This window comes from Xiphophorus maculatus, chromosome 1, assembly GCF_002775205.1.
Source record: "Xiphophorus maculatus strain JP 163 A chromosome 1, X_maculatus-5.0-male, whole genome shotgun sequence".
NCBI classification, from domain to species: domain Eukaryota; kingdom Metazoa; phylum Chordata; class Actinopteri; order Cyprinodontiformes; family Poeciliidae; genus Xiphophorus; species Xiphophorus maculatus.
The window spans coordinates 22,060,072-22,077,600 of NC_036443.1; the positions used below are offsets into that span (position 1 = coordinate 22,060,072).

General features: G+C 36.3%; 1 protein-coding gene across 1 annotated transcript; it reads left to right on the plus strand.

Annotated features, from left to right (window-relative positions):
* Positions 1-1,886: 1,886 nt before the first annotated feature.
* On the plus strand, positions 1,887-14,874 carry LOC102229638 (translocating chain-associated membrane protein 1-like 1). The gene is made up of 11 exons (XM_005812920.2): positions 1,887-2,295; positions 3,810-3,870; positions 3,977-4,095; positions 5,331-5,447; positions 5,533-5,591; positions 5,901-5,985; positions 6,425-6,495; positions 7,715-7,819; positions 7,901-8,044; positions 8,134-8,294; positions 8,385-14,874. The coding sequence occupies exons 1-11, from the start codon at positions 2,176-2,178 to the stop codon at positions 8,456-8,458; spliced, it is 1,116 nt and encodes a 371-aa protein (XP_005812977.1). The 5' UTR covers positions 1,887-2,175; the 3' UTR covers positions 8,459-14,874.
* The last annotated feature ends 2,655 nt before the right edge of the window (positions 14,875-17,529 follow it).

Sequence of the window (17,529 nt, forward strand, 5' to 3'; positions counted from 1 at the left end):
TGCGAAACTCAGGAAAACAGGCGCCATTTTTCCGTCACATACCAGCAAGTGTAGCATGCACTTTGTCTAATACTGCCCTCTACTGTTTACAAGCGATTCCTTCGAGTGAAATACCTTTATATCAGAAATAAAATATAGTATATGTGCTTTATGTTCGGCTGTATCTTTAATTTCAAGGCCAAGTACGAAAGACAAATTAATAATCTTGTATTTTATTGGTAAATAGTGACTCTTTTTTTTTTTTTTTACAATAAATTAAGTAACGGTTGGTTAAAAATAGTTTTAGGTGCTTGGTAGCTAAATGTGCTACGTACGTCTATTCCGTAACATTACATTGTCAACTTTGGACAGTAATGGACTTAAAAATAATTCATCTAAACTGATTAAAACATGTAAGTTCATAAGTACTGAAATATTTGCATATAAACGGTTTGGAGTTGTAAATGGACATACCTCTCAGGCGACATCAACGTAACGCCAACCCAAGTGCAACTTCCGGTCACTGTAACAATGGACAAAAAAGGCGGAGTGACTAAAAGATAAGCTATGAAAAGTAGCGAAAAACTGTTATAAGATAAGATAAGTAATACATCAATATATTTTTACTCAAATAGAAATAAAACATTATCCAAAACAGTGTTCAATAATTGTGAAATGGAATGGGAAAAAATACATTTTCCGCATTTACAACTAAAATCTGAAAAATCTTCCTGCAATGCCAATTCACAACATAGGCCATCTCAGGCTACTACAGATGGCAAACAGGTCTAGTCCTTGTCCAAATCCATCCAATTTGGTCCTAAGTGTATTCAGTCCAATTCATACAAGTTCTATTTAAACTACAAAAGGCAGATTTAAACTGATATTGTGTGCAAACTGTTAAATATCACCAAACTGCATATTAATGCAATACAATTACATTTAGTAAATAAAAAATTTAAATGCCAATGATGTATCCATCTAAGCAAAGAAACATGTTTTATCAATTAGGCTCTTTGATACAATCTCCCCTCCTGAGGATTGTAGGTGACATTTGAGTTGAAAAATACCATTTGAAGATGTGAAAAACCTCACAGGACCACCAGATCAGTCTACTTTAACAAGTTGAGGTCATAAACAAATATGCACCAGGCTAGGCATACTTTTTTATGTGAAATAATTCTAAAGGAAGAATATGAAACTTCCTTTCATATCCAGCAGTAATTCAAAATAATACAGTGACAGTCAGTTTGTGCTTCAGCAACAAAAAACCTCTGTTTTAAAGGAAAACTGCCTCAAGATGATGAAAAACTACTTCAATCTTAAAATGATACAATAGATCGTTTTCAGTCAGAGGCTTTTTCAAATTTGCTGTGATACCTACTGCTACATTATATAATTCTTGCACTGCAGCTAAGACAACTTTGAAGAAACTTCATTTATTACATTTAATTTCCCTTTGGGGTGAACAAAGTATTTATGAATTAAATTGACAACTATTCTCTTTAGAGGGGTAGTCCCTGTTATTTTTACATAGAGTATGATGTCAAGACTATAGAAGATGATTAGTCAGAATTCAGATTTCTTTCCGGGTATTCTGACATTAATAGGTCACGTAAAATGTCATTTCAAACCATTATGACCCTCCCGATTCTCCTCCTTATACAACTCACAGCGCTCTCATTAAAGATGGTTGCTCCTAGGTGCCATTTGAATTAAAATCTGAATTCTGAGAGGGGAGAAAAAAAATCAGGATTCTGAGATTAAATAAAGTAAAAAAAAAATCAGTAGCTCTAATTCTCTTTCGTACTAATCTAACCGTTATATCTCTTCACTTTCAAAAAACATTAGAACGCAGAACGCGTACGTGAAGTACGTGATGACATCACGGCGTAGGGTTCTCCTTCTACGTCAACTACGCTGGGCGGTTCATGAATGGGGCTCTGAAGTGGGAGGGCCCCTCATCTGACTTTAGCAGGCAGGAGGAAGAAAGTGGGTGATGTGCTTTGCTGCGATGCTCCTTCATGACTGTTTTTAAACAGCCCAGCAGCGAGCGGTCGTCTGTGTTTGCGGATTGTAGCGGAGGGATCTTCACCCTACAGGGACAGCATCCTTCGGCTGAGACGAACAGGCCAGCGGCCACAGCAGCAGCAGCAGCAGCGGAACCAGAGGGAGGCAGAGTCGTGTCGATGAGCCATGGGGTTCCGCAAGAAAAACAAGAGCCCACCGGTGCTGAGCCACGAGTTTGTGATCCAGAATCACGCCGACATGGTTTCCTGTTTGGCCATGATCATCCTCCTCGGCCTAATGTTTGAGGTACTCGGTGTGTGAGCGGAGCTGTTAGCCGCTGCTAGCTGACGTTAGCTCACATGACAGCAGGGCGCTAGCGTGTCTTCTTCCCTTCTCATGTGTCTCTGATTGCCAAAGAAGATGTGCAGGAGGCCCGCTGGCTCTCTCTGCTGATTCACCGCCTTCCACTGTAGCTAACCAATGCTTTGGTCAGCAAGTTGATCAGACTGAATGTCTGTCTGGAGGCTGCAACTAAAGCTGACAAGTACTCCGCCACGGTTGAATAAAACCAAATAGCTTTTCTCTCACTTACCTGTCCCCACCCCAGATGCATCATTCAGACTTCTACGATCCATTTTTAAATTAAACTATTCTCATTATAAGTGTCATTGTCACATACTTAATTTAAAGTGCGACGCACACAACCCACAAGATGTAACTGTGGCAGGAGTGATGTACCTCCTCACTTATTTACCCCTCCAGGCAGCTCCTGGATATCTCTATAGGTCCCAATTATGATCATTTGTGAATTCAGGCTCTTTCAGAGCTGCTTAAATCACACACATGCTGCTAAATGAGCAGGCAGGTATGCTTTGACAGTTTCACTCGGTTGAGGGTAATCTTGACTATATGGTACAGTGGATTTATTGGATCTTACCACCTATTCCCATTCAAACTCCATTTTTTAATTGGTTTCCAATCTTTCAAATGTTATGTTTTATTATTTCCCACTATATATATATATATATATATATATATATATATATATATATATATATATATATATATATATATATATATAATGTGCAGTTAATCTACTAATTGGGATGGGTGGAAATGGGACAGAGAAGAAAATAATTGTGATGGATTTTGAGTAACTTTAAACACACAAAACCCCTAAAATGATCAGAATCAGGCTTCCTTCCAGGCTGGGTTAATAAAAAATATCCATGTTGCACATATAGATGGGGTAAACATAAGCCTTTCTGTGTTTGTTTTTTGATCACCAAAGCTGAAATTTAAGGAGCTAAGATTGTGGAAATATAAGAAAAGTGTTTTTATTTCATTGTCTGCTATTTTAGTTTTGCTATTACTTTTATTATCAAAAATTCCAGTTTGCATATATGGGATTGGAAGGAAAGCTTTTTTTTTCTTAAAAGTGACATCAATAACTAAAACCCACATTTAACAAGCTAAAAGCTCAGAAAACTGTTGAATATTTATGTTTAGTGAGAACTGATGTTACTGATGTCTTTCAAAGCAAATAGAGCACTTTGTGTTCAAGGAACATCAGTGGAGGATTGTATTAAAGCAGCTACACAGAATCTTGTCTAATTATAGTGATCTAAATCTGTCATGGTGCCAATTTGCATTCATAGGGAAAAAATATGGATACATTTAATGATACATGGCAATCTTTAAAAAAAAACAATTTGGTTTGTATCCAAGAATGCTAAGTAGAGCACAAAGTGATCTTAAAAAACATCAGCGATGAAAACTGAAGCGATAAAATTAATTCCGATTATTTCTTATCACTCCAGGTCACGGCAAAGTTTGCCATCATGTTCATCACAGTCCAGTACAATGTAACTCAAGTTCTCGGTAAGCTTGTTTGCTGCATTTCTGCTCATTCCTGTTTCTTAATTCCGCTTTAATTCTCATACTTTTAGGTTATTTTTTAAATAATCTAATCTCCTTCTCTCTGCAGATGAGAAAAGCGAGCCAGTAAACCTTTACCAGTACGGCCCTAAAGATGTGGCTACAGTGTTTTTCTATCTGCTCATAGCAGTCATCCTTCACGCCTTGATTCAAGAATATATTCTCGATGTGAGTACAGTTAGACACCACTTTTCTCATGAGTTGTTTATCAAAAATGTATGCCTGAGGAAAAATGTCACATATATTTATATTTTCAAGTAACTCATACGGACTGATGGAAGCTTTATTCGCCTAAAAACATTTTTTTTCTTCTTTTCCCTTTATCCAAAATGATCAAAGCATGACAGGCTGTTTTTATTCAAATATTATAATACAAAAAAAATTGAACATGCTTTAAAGCGTACCTTCTCTCTTCCTAAGACTGTTTTCTGTGTATTTATTAAAACGGCCATCAGATGAACCTGTTCACACTTCAGTAATCCAGCTCCTTTTTGAAAGAACCCTTCTCAAAACACTTCACTTCAAAGGGCCGATTCATGAGCTTTGTGATTGGATTTTTCCTATTTTATTTGCTTGCAATCATGCATATGCCTCATTTCCACACAGAAATATGCAATGTACTTTGTTTGCAATGGAATGTTTTAAGATTGTTTTTTAATGTCACACTATTGTTATTAATTTTGGTTGTACTGCTCTTGTTCTGAAAAACATGTTGTTTTTTTTATCAGAAAAAAAAATGTCCTCAGGCAGCTTTTGCTTATTTTGTTTCTTTATTAATTTGTGCTTCTACTATAACAAATGCAGTTGTTTCAAAAAGAGGTAAAAGAAACTACAGACTATTACATTTTAAAGATCATGCATTATTAAAATTAAGAAAGTAAAAGAACTAACAACACTGTAGATTTTATTGGGTTTTTTTTAAACTGGGTTTTGTAAAGTACTTAGCAGACATTTTATTACCTACAGTAGAGAAGCTTCAGGCTTATCTTATTTTCTTATTAAGGAACCATTCTTTTGGCTTTGTGGACTAATGCAAATTCAAGTGAGTCTACTCAACTTGAAACAAATGAAGCCCAAAACCTTCCTATTATAATCATTTTTGTTTATTTTTTGTTTTGAAGAAAGAGTGTACATGTTGCTCACAAAGTCCGCCAGGAGCAAATTTTTATTTATTAATGTCTGTGTAAAAAAAAAAAAATGTATTTGGTAAGTTTGAGTTGATTTAGATTATGGAAATTTTCATTTTAACCAGGCCACTACTGGAAGCTGTTAGTTTATTGATTCCAAGTGAATTTCTCTTGAACTTCCCATGCACTGTTCACTCATAGCTGCTGCCCACAGCCGTATAATGATCTACACTCTGTGTAATTATGTTCGTATTGCGTGTTTATTCTCCATTTCAGAAAATTAATAGGAGGTTGCACCTGTCGAAGACCAAACACAGCAAGTTTAATGAGTCTGGCCAGCTAGCAGCGTTCTACCTGTTCTCCTTTATCTGGGGCTGCAGCATCCTAACAGCGGTACAAGGCTCAGGAGTCACAAAAACGTTATTGCATGTCGTACGAGGCTTCATCTTTATGGGGGTTTTACTTTGTCCTTTGACAGGAGGAGTTTGCAACAAATCCCACTTTCTTATGGGAGGGGTACCCACACACTAACATGGTGTAAGTAAAGACGCCTTTGAGAGCTGTGTGGTATAAGGTCACACCGTGGAATGATGTTAAAAGTTTATTTAAAAGTAACTCTGATGAAGCACAGTTTGAAATAGCTTTCTTCCAGAGTTTTTCCTTTTTTAAACAAAGTGTTCTGTTTTTTTTTTTTTTTTGGTATTCAAAATTTGCTTATTCATCACTGAGCTTGTCTCTGCATTTCTCTGAATTTTAGTTAGTAGTAACAAAATTCTTCTCCATGTATAAAATAAAACTAACGTGTCTTAGTCTCTTGTTTTTTTGCTCAACCTATTTTCTTTTTAGTTTTCAGGTTAAATTCTTCTACATTTGCCAAATTGCCTATTGGCTTCATGCACTTCCTGAGCTGTACTTTCAAAAAGTACGAAAGGTGAGGTTGACCTGTGCTTATTTTTTATTTTATTTATTTTTAATAACAGCATTTCATCATTATATAATAATAATAAAAAGATTATTTTTAAGTGTACTTTTATCAAGTTTGTTTAGATTGATATTTTTGCTTTTTTAAAAATCTCTTTTAAACATATAATATATCAAAGTAAGTTGGGACCAAATAAATGTCTTGGTTTTACTTTTAAATATTTTAATCACCCAGTCATACTGTTTAGATGTGGATATCCCATAAAGCCTTAAAAATAAATGTAATTTTGCCACTTGGTTAATTACAGTAAAACAATCTTTTGACAAAAAAACCCCACAAACTCAAATGTGCTTTTGTTTCCAGCTTAGCTGTGTTTACCTACCTTTATGCTTATGTGAAATTCTGCTTATACTGACAGTAACTCTCCTTGTCTGTTTAATTTCCATAGGAGGACATCCCCCGCCAGCTTTATTACATTTGCCTTTATGTTGTCCACATCTCTGGTGCCTACATCTTAAAGTGAGTCAGAGGGGTAATTATTTGCTTTGAGACTTTTACAAGAAGAATAATATCTTCATTAAATCAATTCTATGATCTCTAAGCAGCTTCTAAAGAGATAGTTTGAACGATTTTAGTCATTAAAGCTTAACATCCGGAAAACTGCTGACTGACACTAATCTGCTCTCTGTAATTAATTACTTATGAAGTTGTAATAGTTGCTGCGTTACTGCAGTATCCTCTTCTCTGTACATGCACTCATATTATGTTCTTCATTTTTAAAGTCAGGTCAGCCACCTTTTCCTGGCCTGTAGATTTCAACACCAGAAGCTTTCTAAAATCTTTTTGACCTCAGACCTCACTGTTTCAGTCTTTGGAGTCTCTTCTATGTGTTCATCTTCTTTCCTTCAGCATTATTGATCTCAGATGCAGGGATGCTGCCGAGCCCACAGGCGTGTTCTGTAGTTACTGCTTATGGAAGGTGGTACATTTTAATGCTTCACTTTAGTTGACAGGCTATCCATTCGTCCGTCAGTTCAATCAACCTTCCTTTGAACAATCTATTGATTTGTTCATCCAGCAGTTTGACCATTCAACCATTCACCCTTTTACCAATTTGCCCTCCTGTTCATTCATTCATTCATTCACGTGTCCATCCATTTATCCATCTTCCTAAGCAAGGCAAGTTTATTTATTTAGCAACAAACCTTACATTTTTCCATTGTTATCATTAGAATCATCACAAAATGTTGGAATAAGGACTAAAATTGAATTTGTTTAATAACCAACTTTCCCTTTCTGTTTATCCATCAAAACATCCATGTGCCAATCATCTTTCCATTCATTATCAAATTATCCATATCTTGATCTCTCCATCTCTCTTTTTCCATCCATGTATTGATGAACCAGAGACTCTTCCAACTCCAGCCTTTGAGGCCTGGAGTTGAATACATCTGCTTTAGTCCATCCACGCATCCCTTCCAACGCATCTGTCCATCTAGTCTATATTTAATTTGACCATTATCCATCTGTTTACCCCTTCATTCTCAGGTTTTTACAGATTCTGTATTCAAAGCAGGACTTCAATAAAAGGGTCTTATTTAACTTTTGTATCGGTACCTTAAAAATGTATCAGAAAAATTCAAGTACAGAAAAGTGTGAAACTTGAGTCTAAAAAATGTGTCGGAACCTGGAAGTTGAGTTTTCCGTCTTTAGCTGACTCTTCCTGTTTGTTTGTCAGCCTCCACCGACTGGGCCTGGTGCTGCTGGTCCCTCACTACCTGGTCGAACTTTTGTTCCACGCTTCACGCCTTTTCTACTTCAGTGACGAGAACAAGCAAAAAGGGTATTTGTTTTATTCTCATTCATTTTTTAAAAAAAAAATGGGGTAATGGTATTTGACAGTACCATTTACTTTTGGTTCTAGCTTCACCTTGTGGGCGCTGCTTTTTGTCATTGCCCGCCTCCTCACCCTCACGCTGTCAGTGCTGACATTTGGTTTTGGTCTGCCCCGTACGGAAAACCACGGTTTTTCCTTGGCAGAAGGCAACTTTAATGTGCTCACCGTCAGGTATGCCCAAGAAAAAGCTCTCAGTGCTTCAGTGTATACTCAGCAAACATCCAGATGGGAGTAAAATAAAGTAAACTGTATCCTCTCAGGATGACCTGCCTAGCAGCCATCTGTCTGACGCAGGCCTGGATGATGTGGAAGTTCATTAATTTCCAGTTAAAAAAGTGGAGAGAGCACAGCCAAATCCAAGCATCAAAGAAGAAGACAGTGAGCCCAAAGAGCAAGCCTCATAAAAGAGAAACTACCAAGGGTAAGTCTGCACAGATGCAGTGTTTCCTGCTTGCTGCAGCTCAGCTTACCTGCTATAATTACTAATTCTTCACTCAACTCATCTTGCTAGGAGGAGCTGCCAATGGAGTTGTCAAGTCTGAGGATAAAATGTCACCACGAGCAAGAAAAGCCAAAGCTTCATAAAATCGGACAAGCTTGGAGAGATGAGAAAATAATTTCTGATAATGTGACATTACAGGTTGTTTCAGGCTGCAAGGAACTTTTTTAAAAGTTCTCATAACAGTTTAAGGCGGATTCCTCTCTTTGTTTATATTTGCGCTGCAGGAACCATGGCCTCTTTGCAGAGCTGCTTTTAACGAGTGTTTTTAAGATCCTGCTTCACAATATTAGCCCTCCGTCTGCAATCGGGGACATAGGTGGCCCAGTTGCATATAGATTGGTAGAGTCAGTTCACTTGGTCATTGTCTAGGTTTTAGAAACGCACCCAAACTGTACACAACAGATTTGAGAACATTCACCAAAATGAAGCGAAACAGAAGTTAAGTCCAGTCTTACCTGACTGAGAGGACTTCTAAATAAAATATGCAGGAAATTCAGAATTGCAGAAAAAAAAATCCAAGATTACACTCATGATGGTGTATCAGGTAGAGAAGCAAGCGGTAAAAATAGACTCAACATTTTAAGTATTTAATGTAGATAGACGTTTAGAAACCTTAAACTTCCAGGGTTTTGTAAAGACGCTCCAGGCCACTTCATTGCTTCATCAATTCTCACGCCCATTTCTTCTCCATCCACCTCAGTTATCAGGTAGATTGTAATATACGTCCAGGAAACACGACATTCCCTTTAGGAAGTGGTACAACATCAATTCTGTCCTGACATGGTTTTTAATGCTCTTATATTGTGTAAACAGACATCAGTCCCGAATCGCACATTCTTTTTATGGGTTCTAAAGGAGGAGATAAAATTTTAAATTTAATCTTGTATTGCTAATTTAATAAACATAAAATATTTAACATATCTAAATGCTCATTCATAGCAGAGTTTAACGATACCAATATTTTGAGGACAAATTAGCACCATATAAAATTGTGTTACTTTGTAATTAATCATTCAGGCTAATATTTATCAACCACTCAATGTTTGTATCAGTGTGATGTGACTTGGTTCTACCTTGAATTTAAAAGAGCGATGTTTTTATTTAGTTTAGGAAACTACTTATTTAACAGATTTATTTTTTCAGGTTCTTATAGTTTGATTTTTCACTAACTCAAAACGAGAAGATTTCCAGCTCTTTCTGGAAATCTGTCTCTCTTTGACATGGGCCAGTAACATTAGTTCTTACCTTTGTTAGCGGTCCAAAAAGGGTGGAGTGGGATTCAAGCGAAAATGTCTGGTGGAGCTCACAATTGGTGGATCTTCAAAAATAATCTGAATAGTGAATTTTCTCACACCAGGTCAACTTGGCTCAACTTGGTCAGGTTGACCTGGTATGATGGGTCAATTCAAAGTCTCAGTCATGTTGAAGATGTAAAACAATCACTAAGTGACATCGTACAATTTAAGTTTCAGGCAACTTTACAAAACCGGAGCCATGTTTGTCATGGAAGATCCAGGAAAAATTCTCTACTCACTAAAACAATGGAATCTTCTCATAAATCCTCTAACAGGAACTTCTCAATCTCACCCAAAAAAGTCTGGTTTGGCCAAAATGGAGAAGGGATGAAATGACCAGCAATTTCAGAAAACTGATGGGTTTTTTTTCTTTCTTCCAACTCTGCCTAAGTTATTTAACGCAACATACACACAGAGACTCGGCTCTGATTGTGAGGGTCCTTTTATTGTGGCTTTAATTTGGTGAATGTTGCAAGCATAACTAACATTGCCACAATTATCGTCTGGCAACTGCTATGCAATCACTTTTTTTCTGGCAGTGCAAATGCAAGCAAAAAAAAAAAAAAAAGTTGTAGTATTTCTTATTACTTTGCTGTATGAGGGATTCCTATAACTAAAGGTTCTCCAAGAGTTCTTAGAAAAGTTTGGTCAGAAGAAACATTGCTTCTTATAAAATCTAAAAATGCATCTGCTGTTCTTTTGGGGTAAATGAAAAATTTTTGCGCGCTAAGAAACCTTTATACGAATCCCCCTCTGGGGTTGAAAAACCCCCTTTCTGAAAATGTCAGTGTTACTGTGAGCTGCAAGTGTTCGTTGTTCATTCGGGTTTGCTGAATGGGGATGTTGCCTGGGCACTGCTGGTTTTGACGCTTTAACATGATGGATTTAGCTATTTGAAGTGTCCTTTTTGTGTAAAACAGCGATCACTCCATGGAAAAAATTTTAAAACGGAGTACTTCTTCAGTAATTTCACACGGAATCCCTTCATAATTCCTTACAAAGCCAATACTTTACTTCAGGGGAACATAAAGTGTTCAGTGCACAGATTATCAGCACAGGGTGTCATTTTAACTGTTGGCCTTGTTGTTAAACATTCTGCTGTTTTCCAGGAAAAGATGCAAAATGAAATAAGAGAGGCAAATATTTGTGAACAACAAAGCCTGTGCTGAACTCTCAGAACATTTACTGCCATTATCTGACAGCCTCTGCCATTGAAGTCTGACAAGTTTCAGGATTGAGGCACTTAAATATTTCAGTCACTACTCTGGTATTCAAACCTGGATTGGGGGTTCATCTGGGATGGGAGACCCATCAAGAGTAATCCGTAATCTAACTTGTGATGCTGTATGGTTTGTATACAGTTAAATCTTTATATTGGCATGATGGAAATTATGTTTGCTGGGGATGCATTTTGGTCTTTTCTATGGCAATGCATGATGGTTTCAGGCTAAAGGTTTTTACGGCTAGTTCCTTGTGCTGTTGAGTTTGCATCTTTTACATACTACTACAAACACACAAACATTAAGTGACCTTTTTTAACAACTGCTGCAAGATGTTTCAGTTATTTATTTTTGTCATAAACAACAGAGTTATTATTTTATATGCTTTTAAAAGCTATAACCAGCAAACACAGTGGTACATAGCAACTGCATTTAATCAATCCAAACGAAACAATCTTTCTTCAAGTGTCCTTACAAATGCTGAGGGTTTATATCACTCCTTCTGTTTGCGTTTTTTGCAACCCTTTGGTATCAGGGGACAAGCTATTTACCGCTCACACCATAACTTGCGTCCCATGGTTCAATGGGAGGTGTGTTTGTGAGGGACTGTGTTTTGTATGCGTGTGGGGGTGTTCTCGTGCGTGTACAGTGTTGTTTAGCTCGTAAATTATAACTGGGAATGATGGTTTATTGCTTGTCTTGTTTAAAGGAAAAAAAAAAACATGCTTGTGTGCGGAGCATGGAAAAGTGACAATCTGTTCAATGACTCCTGCCTTTTGTTGGATATTTTTTATTATTTTTTCTTTTCACCACCGGCATTATACTTTTGTTCTGTTCTGGTATGACCTGCCTAAGGCTCCCAAAATGCTTCTGTGTGTAAAAACACTGAATTGTGGATTCTTGTTTTGTTTTTTTGGTTGGTGCGATACTAAATGCTTCTGTGTTTAATGTGTCTGCCCTGCCACTTGGGGCATGCTCTTGTCTCCCTGCTTCGCCTTTTCAATGATCCTGGCATTGCCCATGCAGTCTTTATGATCATGGATGAAGTTTCTGTGCACAAGATGTCCCTTCCCAGGAAAGTCTGAACTAAATGGCTGCTAACAGTTTAGAGACTGAGATCGATTGCTTATAATAGCCATAAATATTCCATGGTTTCAAAATATTAACACACATATTAAACATGCTCTATATGCTTTTATTTTAAAAACAAAAGCAACAATTACTCCTACTAATTGTAAAATAATAATCATATATATTACATCTATAATTGGGGATGTCCCAGTCCCGATGAAAGGTACGTTTGTATGGGTGTTTCTATGATTGGGTTTTATTATTACTTTTTAATAATCAACTTTTTGAGTCCTTAATACAACATCTTGATATCTAGTGTCGAGCTACTGTCTGCAATTGCACTGTTTGATTTCCATGCCATTTTTAAAAAATTAAGCCTATTTAGTTGAACAAAACTTGAGAAACTTTGCTAGTTTGCATGAAGTTATTTGTTGATCATTTCTGTTTAGCTTCGAAGCCTTTTTCGCCCAAATGGTGTTCTGCTCACAATGGGGAACAATGGCATTACGTTTTACAACTCCAAAAACAATATTTCTGAATAAATATTGAAAAAACTTAGAACTTTTTTCGAAGTTTGTCTTTTAACAATTCGCAGGAAACCCAACGAAATGTTGGGGCAAGTCATTTCGAAACGAAGCCTAAAGATGCTAGTAGCTTAGCATTTAGCTAACTACGCCAGAGGAAAAAAAAAACACGTCAGTAACAACCATTATGTTGAGTCAAAAACGATAAAATTGCTTATTCAACGTGATGCTTTGTTAGTCGCATAGCTTTCTTGGTCAGTTGTGTTATCACTGACCTACAGTCACTGGTTGTGACAAAAATAATTGTCGCTAATCAGAAATGGGACAATTGGAAGAACAGCAGAAACTAAAGCATCCATACTGGGTTTGCAAACATGTGTATTAATTTGATAAAGCCTGAAGCAGGGACTAAATTTCTTTAGTTTCTAAGTTTCTTATTGAGATTACCATAATTTTTTCAGCAGGTTTGAATTAGTTTGTCAATCTTCTGACTAGTAAACTTGATTTTGATCACAACTTGGTAAATTTGTCAGTTATATTTTACATTTCAGTTAACACATTTTACTATATACATATATCTTTAAGAAAATTATTTACTATTTAAATATTTCTTCTTGAGGAGTATACAACTAAAGCTATTTCTTTTTAAACAAATTAACTTTTTTTTTTTTATTTTCTACTGCTTTAAGCAGCATGTCCTCTAAATGTCGCATCCTCCCATATGCATGCCTTTTTTTAAAAACAAAAATATCAAATTTCATTATAGTTATTCTGGAAGCCAAGGGTTGAAACAATTTTTGTCAAAATTATCAGCAATCAGGACATCCCTAATTATTAGGTATGTTTATATTATCTATCATATTTATTTTAATTTTACACTAACCTATGTGAAAATATGGGATAAACACTCGTAGCATATGGAGTATAACAAGATGGTAAATTTGTCAAGGTCTTTGCTCCAGTAGCAAACCAACTGTAGTTTCCCCAACATGGCTGAAAAACTACAAATGGCTACCTAAGGGAAAGTAAAACTGGAGCACAACAATATGTTGTGCTATAAACAGCCACTGAAAACTCCAGTAACTCCAGACATTCATCTGGCATCTTAATGAAAGGTCTTAAAATCTTAGGAAGAGTATGATGGAAACTTGTGTGGTTTTGAAACTGTGACTTTTTAAAACCTTGGTTTACTTTGATTCCCGAAAACGGCGTACAAGGAAGAACACGAGGATCCAAGCTTTAGCAACTTGGGGATTTTTTTGTTGTTGTTGCCTTTAAGAGCAATTTGTGTAACATTTGTGTGGCATTGTCAAGGGAGAAAAGGAAGAGCAGTGGAGTAATATACCAGCCTCTTATTAAACTATTTTAGAAGCAAAATATTTAAAATACAGAGAAATGTACACTGTACTTAATTATGTGTCAGATTTTTAAGCTATTTTTATAAGGGGAGGAAAACTGTTTAAATTGACTGTTTAGTATACACGTGTGAATATTTGTTTTGCATCCATGTTATGAGTTGTTTGGAATATTATTTTTAAATAGAATGACGCTTGCTGAATTGTTAAGTGTATAAACATTGTGGTATGAGTGTAAACTTTATATAACCTATTGGTTTATGTAAAATCATGGCCTTATTAGAGCAAATTGTACTCTGTTGTATAACACTAAGCTGCAGATGTACATTGCAGCTTTCACAACTACACATTTTTTATAGTTACAATGAGGTGTTTTGTTTTTTTGGAGCAGGAGTTTTAGTATGTGGATTTTTCCCTGTGAAAATGTATAACTTCCCCCCCTCACTCTGACACAAAACATTAAGTTTAATCTAAGAAGAATAATTCTTGTTGATTGTTTTTGTTTCTTTTTGTGTTGTGTGCATTACGCACCACAACACTGCTATTGGTGAAATACAAACTGGACTGCATTTTCATGATTGCTGAAAACTGAAACAGAAAGCAGCAAGGAAATAAATGTATGTGGAGCCTCTCAGTCCTCAACACTCCTAATATATATATATATATATATATATATATATATATATAAACACCAAACATTAAAGAGGCACATTTATTGTACTTTCTGAACTGTACCTAATTGTACCATTTTTTTTTTAATTTGCAGCTTCTTTATAATGTTTTTGTATATTTTCCTTTTGAAATATGTCACTTCTGACCTTCTCTGAAAATATATATAGATAGATATAAATATATATTTATGCAAATTGTTGCTTATTAGTTTTTTTTTCTGTCACTTTTTTTTATTTCATGTTTGAATAAAGCTTTTGTTCACTATCCAAAACTTGAACATATGTTTTTAGCATAATTTTGTCTGATCTCTTCATCGGTCTCCATGGAAACTTGATGGAAGAACACACAAAGTGCACAGAAAATTATGATGGCTGTGAACAATTCAGTTTTTAAAAAGGACCATTGAGGAAAATATATTTTATGCAGGAGACACTCTTGGTGCATTTGCTGTGAAACCCTCTGTTATTTACAGGTTCACTTTGATAAACTAGAAAACATTTGAAAAGTACATATATTTTTGCTTTTTGAGTTACACAGTTTGATATGTTTAAAGTGTTCATTCCTGCTAGTTTTTATGTACAGTTTAAAATGTGAATCTAAGCATAATAACAAAACAAGAAATGTTCACGCAAAAGTTTCGCCCTACCAAAAAGCATGTATGCGTACTGTAGCATATGTATTCAGATTGGTTTGGGTTCCTTTTGCATAAATTAATGTATTGCGTCTTTGATGTAATAACTCTGTTGTTGAAGCCCAGCTTGCTCTGAAAGTGGACTTCAGCTCATCTTCATTGTTGAGTCTGGTGTCTCTCCTTTTAAAAAATAAATACTCCATAGATTATCTGTGGTATTTAGGTCTGGTGAGTTTGCTTGGAAATCAATCAAAAGGCGTTGGTACCTTTGGAAACACTGGTAGGTGCCAAGTCCTGCTGGAAAATGAAATCAGCAGTTTTATAAAGTTGTGAACAGATGGAAGTATGAGGTGCATTGGACCAAGTCCAGCATAATGACACACCACCCTAAATTATTACTGACTACAGAACGTGCCACTGAATCCTGAATAACTTGTGAATATGTCATTTCATTACTGATTCTTTCCCAAAGTATCAAAACGACTTTGTTTCACAGTCCTCCCCAGACTGCAGTTTTCCCTTGTCGCTTGTGTACTTTTTTCTTCCACTCAATTGTCCCTTTAATACATTTTGATACATCCCTCTGGGAACATCTGCTGCTTTGGCAATGACCTTCTGTGACCTCTTTGTTGGACAACTGTCAAGTTAGCAATCATCCTCATAACTTTGTGGGGCTTAATTTACATAATGAAATTTCTCATTTATTCATTTTAGGCAATGTTTATTTTTTCAGAGTAGCTAAATATTTGGTTTTTATTAACTAAGCCATAAATAACAGCTATTTATCTTCAACACTGCAAAAACATAACATTTTACCAAGTTTTTTTGTTCTAGTTTCTAGTGCAAATATCTTGGAACACTTGAAATAAGGCAAAACTAACTTATACACAACTTTTCAGTAAGCCATAGAAGATTGTTTTAAGTAACTAATTCCCTAATATTTTAAGAAGTACTAGTTTGATTACTTCACTTACAAGACATGTTTCCTATGTTATAGGTGAAATAACTAGTCATTTTTAATCAATATTAAGAAATTATTCATGTAAACCAAGCTTCAATATGTTTTGAAAAGGTATTTGTAAGTTAGTTTCTTTTATTTCATGTGTACTAGACACTAGACACTACAGTACACCTTAAACACCTTAAAAAGCAGGTGTTATTATGTTACCATATACAAATATGGTTGTATTTACAAGTTTCACATTTTCAGTAGATTTGCTGAAATATTTTTTTTGATGCAGCTGTATTCCAGGATGTGTCGACCTTTGCCTAGTATGTGGGATGGGTTTAAAAGGTCAGTAATTGAGAAGGAAAAGTGGACGGCCGTCTGTTTGTTTTACCTAAATACCACCAGGGGGCAACGCAGAGCTGCTTGCCTGAGGGACAGAGGCAGTCTTAGGGCATAGCTGCAAACAAACCTGCATTAATAAATCAGTACTCAGTGGCAGAAAGACAGAAACGTTGTTTTATGAAGAAATATTTTGCACATCACCCTCACACAGACAGAAGGGCCAAAGAAGCAACAACAATGGTCTGAAAAATATCTTAATCTGGATATAATCCTGTTTTTCAGGCAGAAAATCTACGCCTTCCTGCTTTTTGACAGCTGGAGCATTGGAAATTTGACATCCATGAAGGCTGAAGAAGAATCACAGTACAGACAAGAGACACCTGCAGCTCCCAGCCCATGCATTGTGTTGTTTCAGACTAATGGCTTTTCTCCAGCCGATCAGACAGCTTGATGGATCAGAGGGAACCAGAGAGGCAGGCCGAAGCTCTGCAGGGTTAGCGCAAGGACAGGAGTTCACTAACATACTCTCCATCACTGCACAGGCGCTCGCTGATGGCTGCATCCTAAACCCAAACATACAGTGCTGGAATATGCTCGAGGTGGTCCCAAAACGCAGGGAAAAAAAAGTTTAAAAGCAGGGACCGAGTGAGACATTCTTCGTTTACCCCCCTCCGTCCAATGAGGATAAATGTCCCGCTGAATCGTCAGTATTATGTGTAATTTCCATATAAATTAGCTTCATTAAACTGGGAGTACTTTCTTGTTTAACGAAGCTCATTTGGAATTCTGTATTTAATAAGACATGTAATCCCAGACTTGCAGACTAATAGCCAACAATTAGCAGGACAGGAGCTTGTGTGTGTGAGAGTAGGGAGAGAAAGGGAGAGAGCGTTTAATCTCTCAGAAGTATTGTAGCCCTTCAGTGTTATTATCATTGATTGTCCCAAATAGGAAAATTGGACAGCAGCTGCTTTCCCAGTCTGGTTTATTTATGGTGATCCACCTAGCTTGAAGACATAAAAATGCTCAGAACCCTCCTGGTCATTTAAGGGGGAGCAGAAAGGGGAAGTGTGTGAGTGAGGTGTGTTGTAGAGC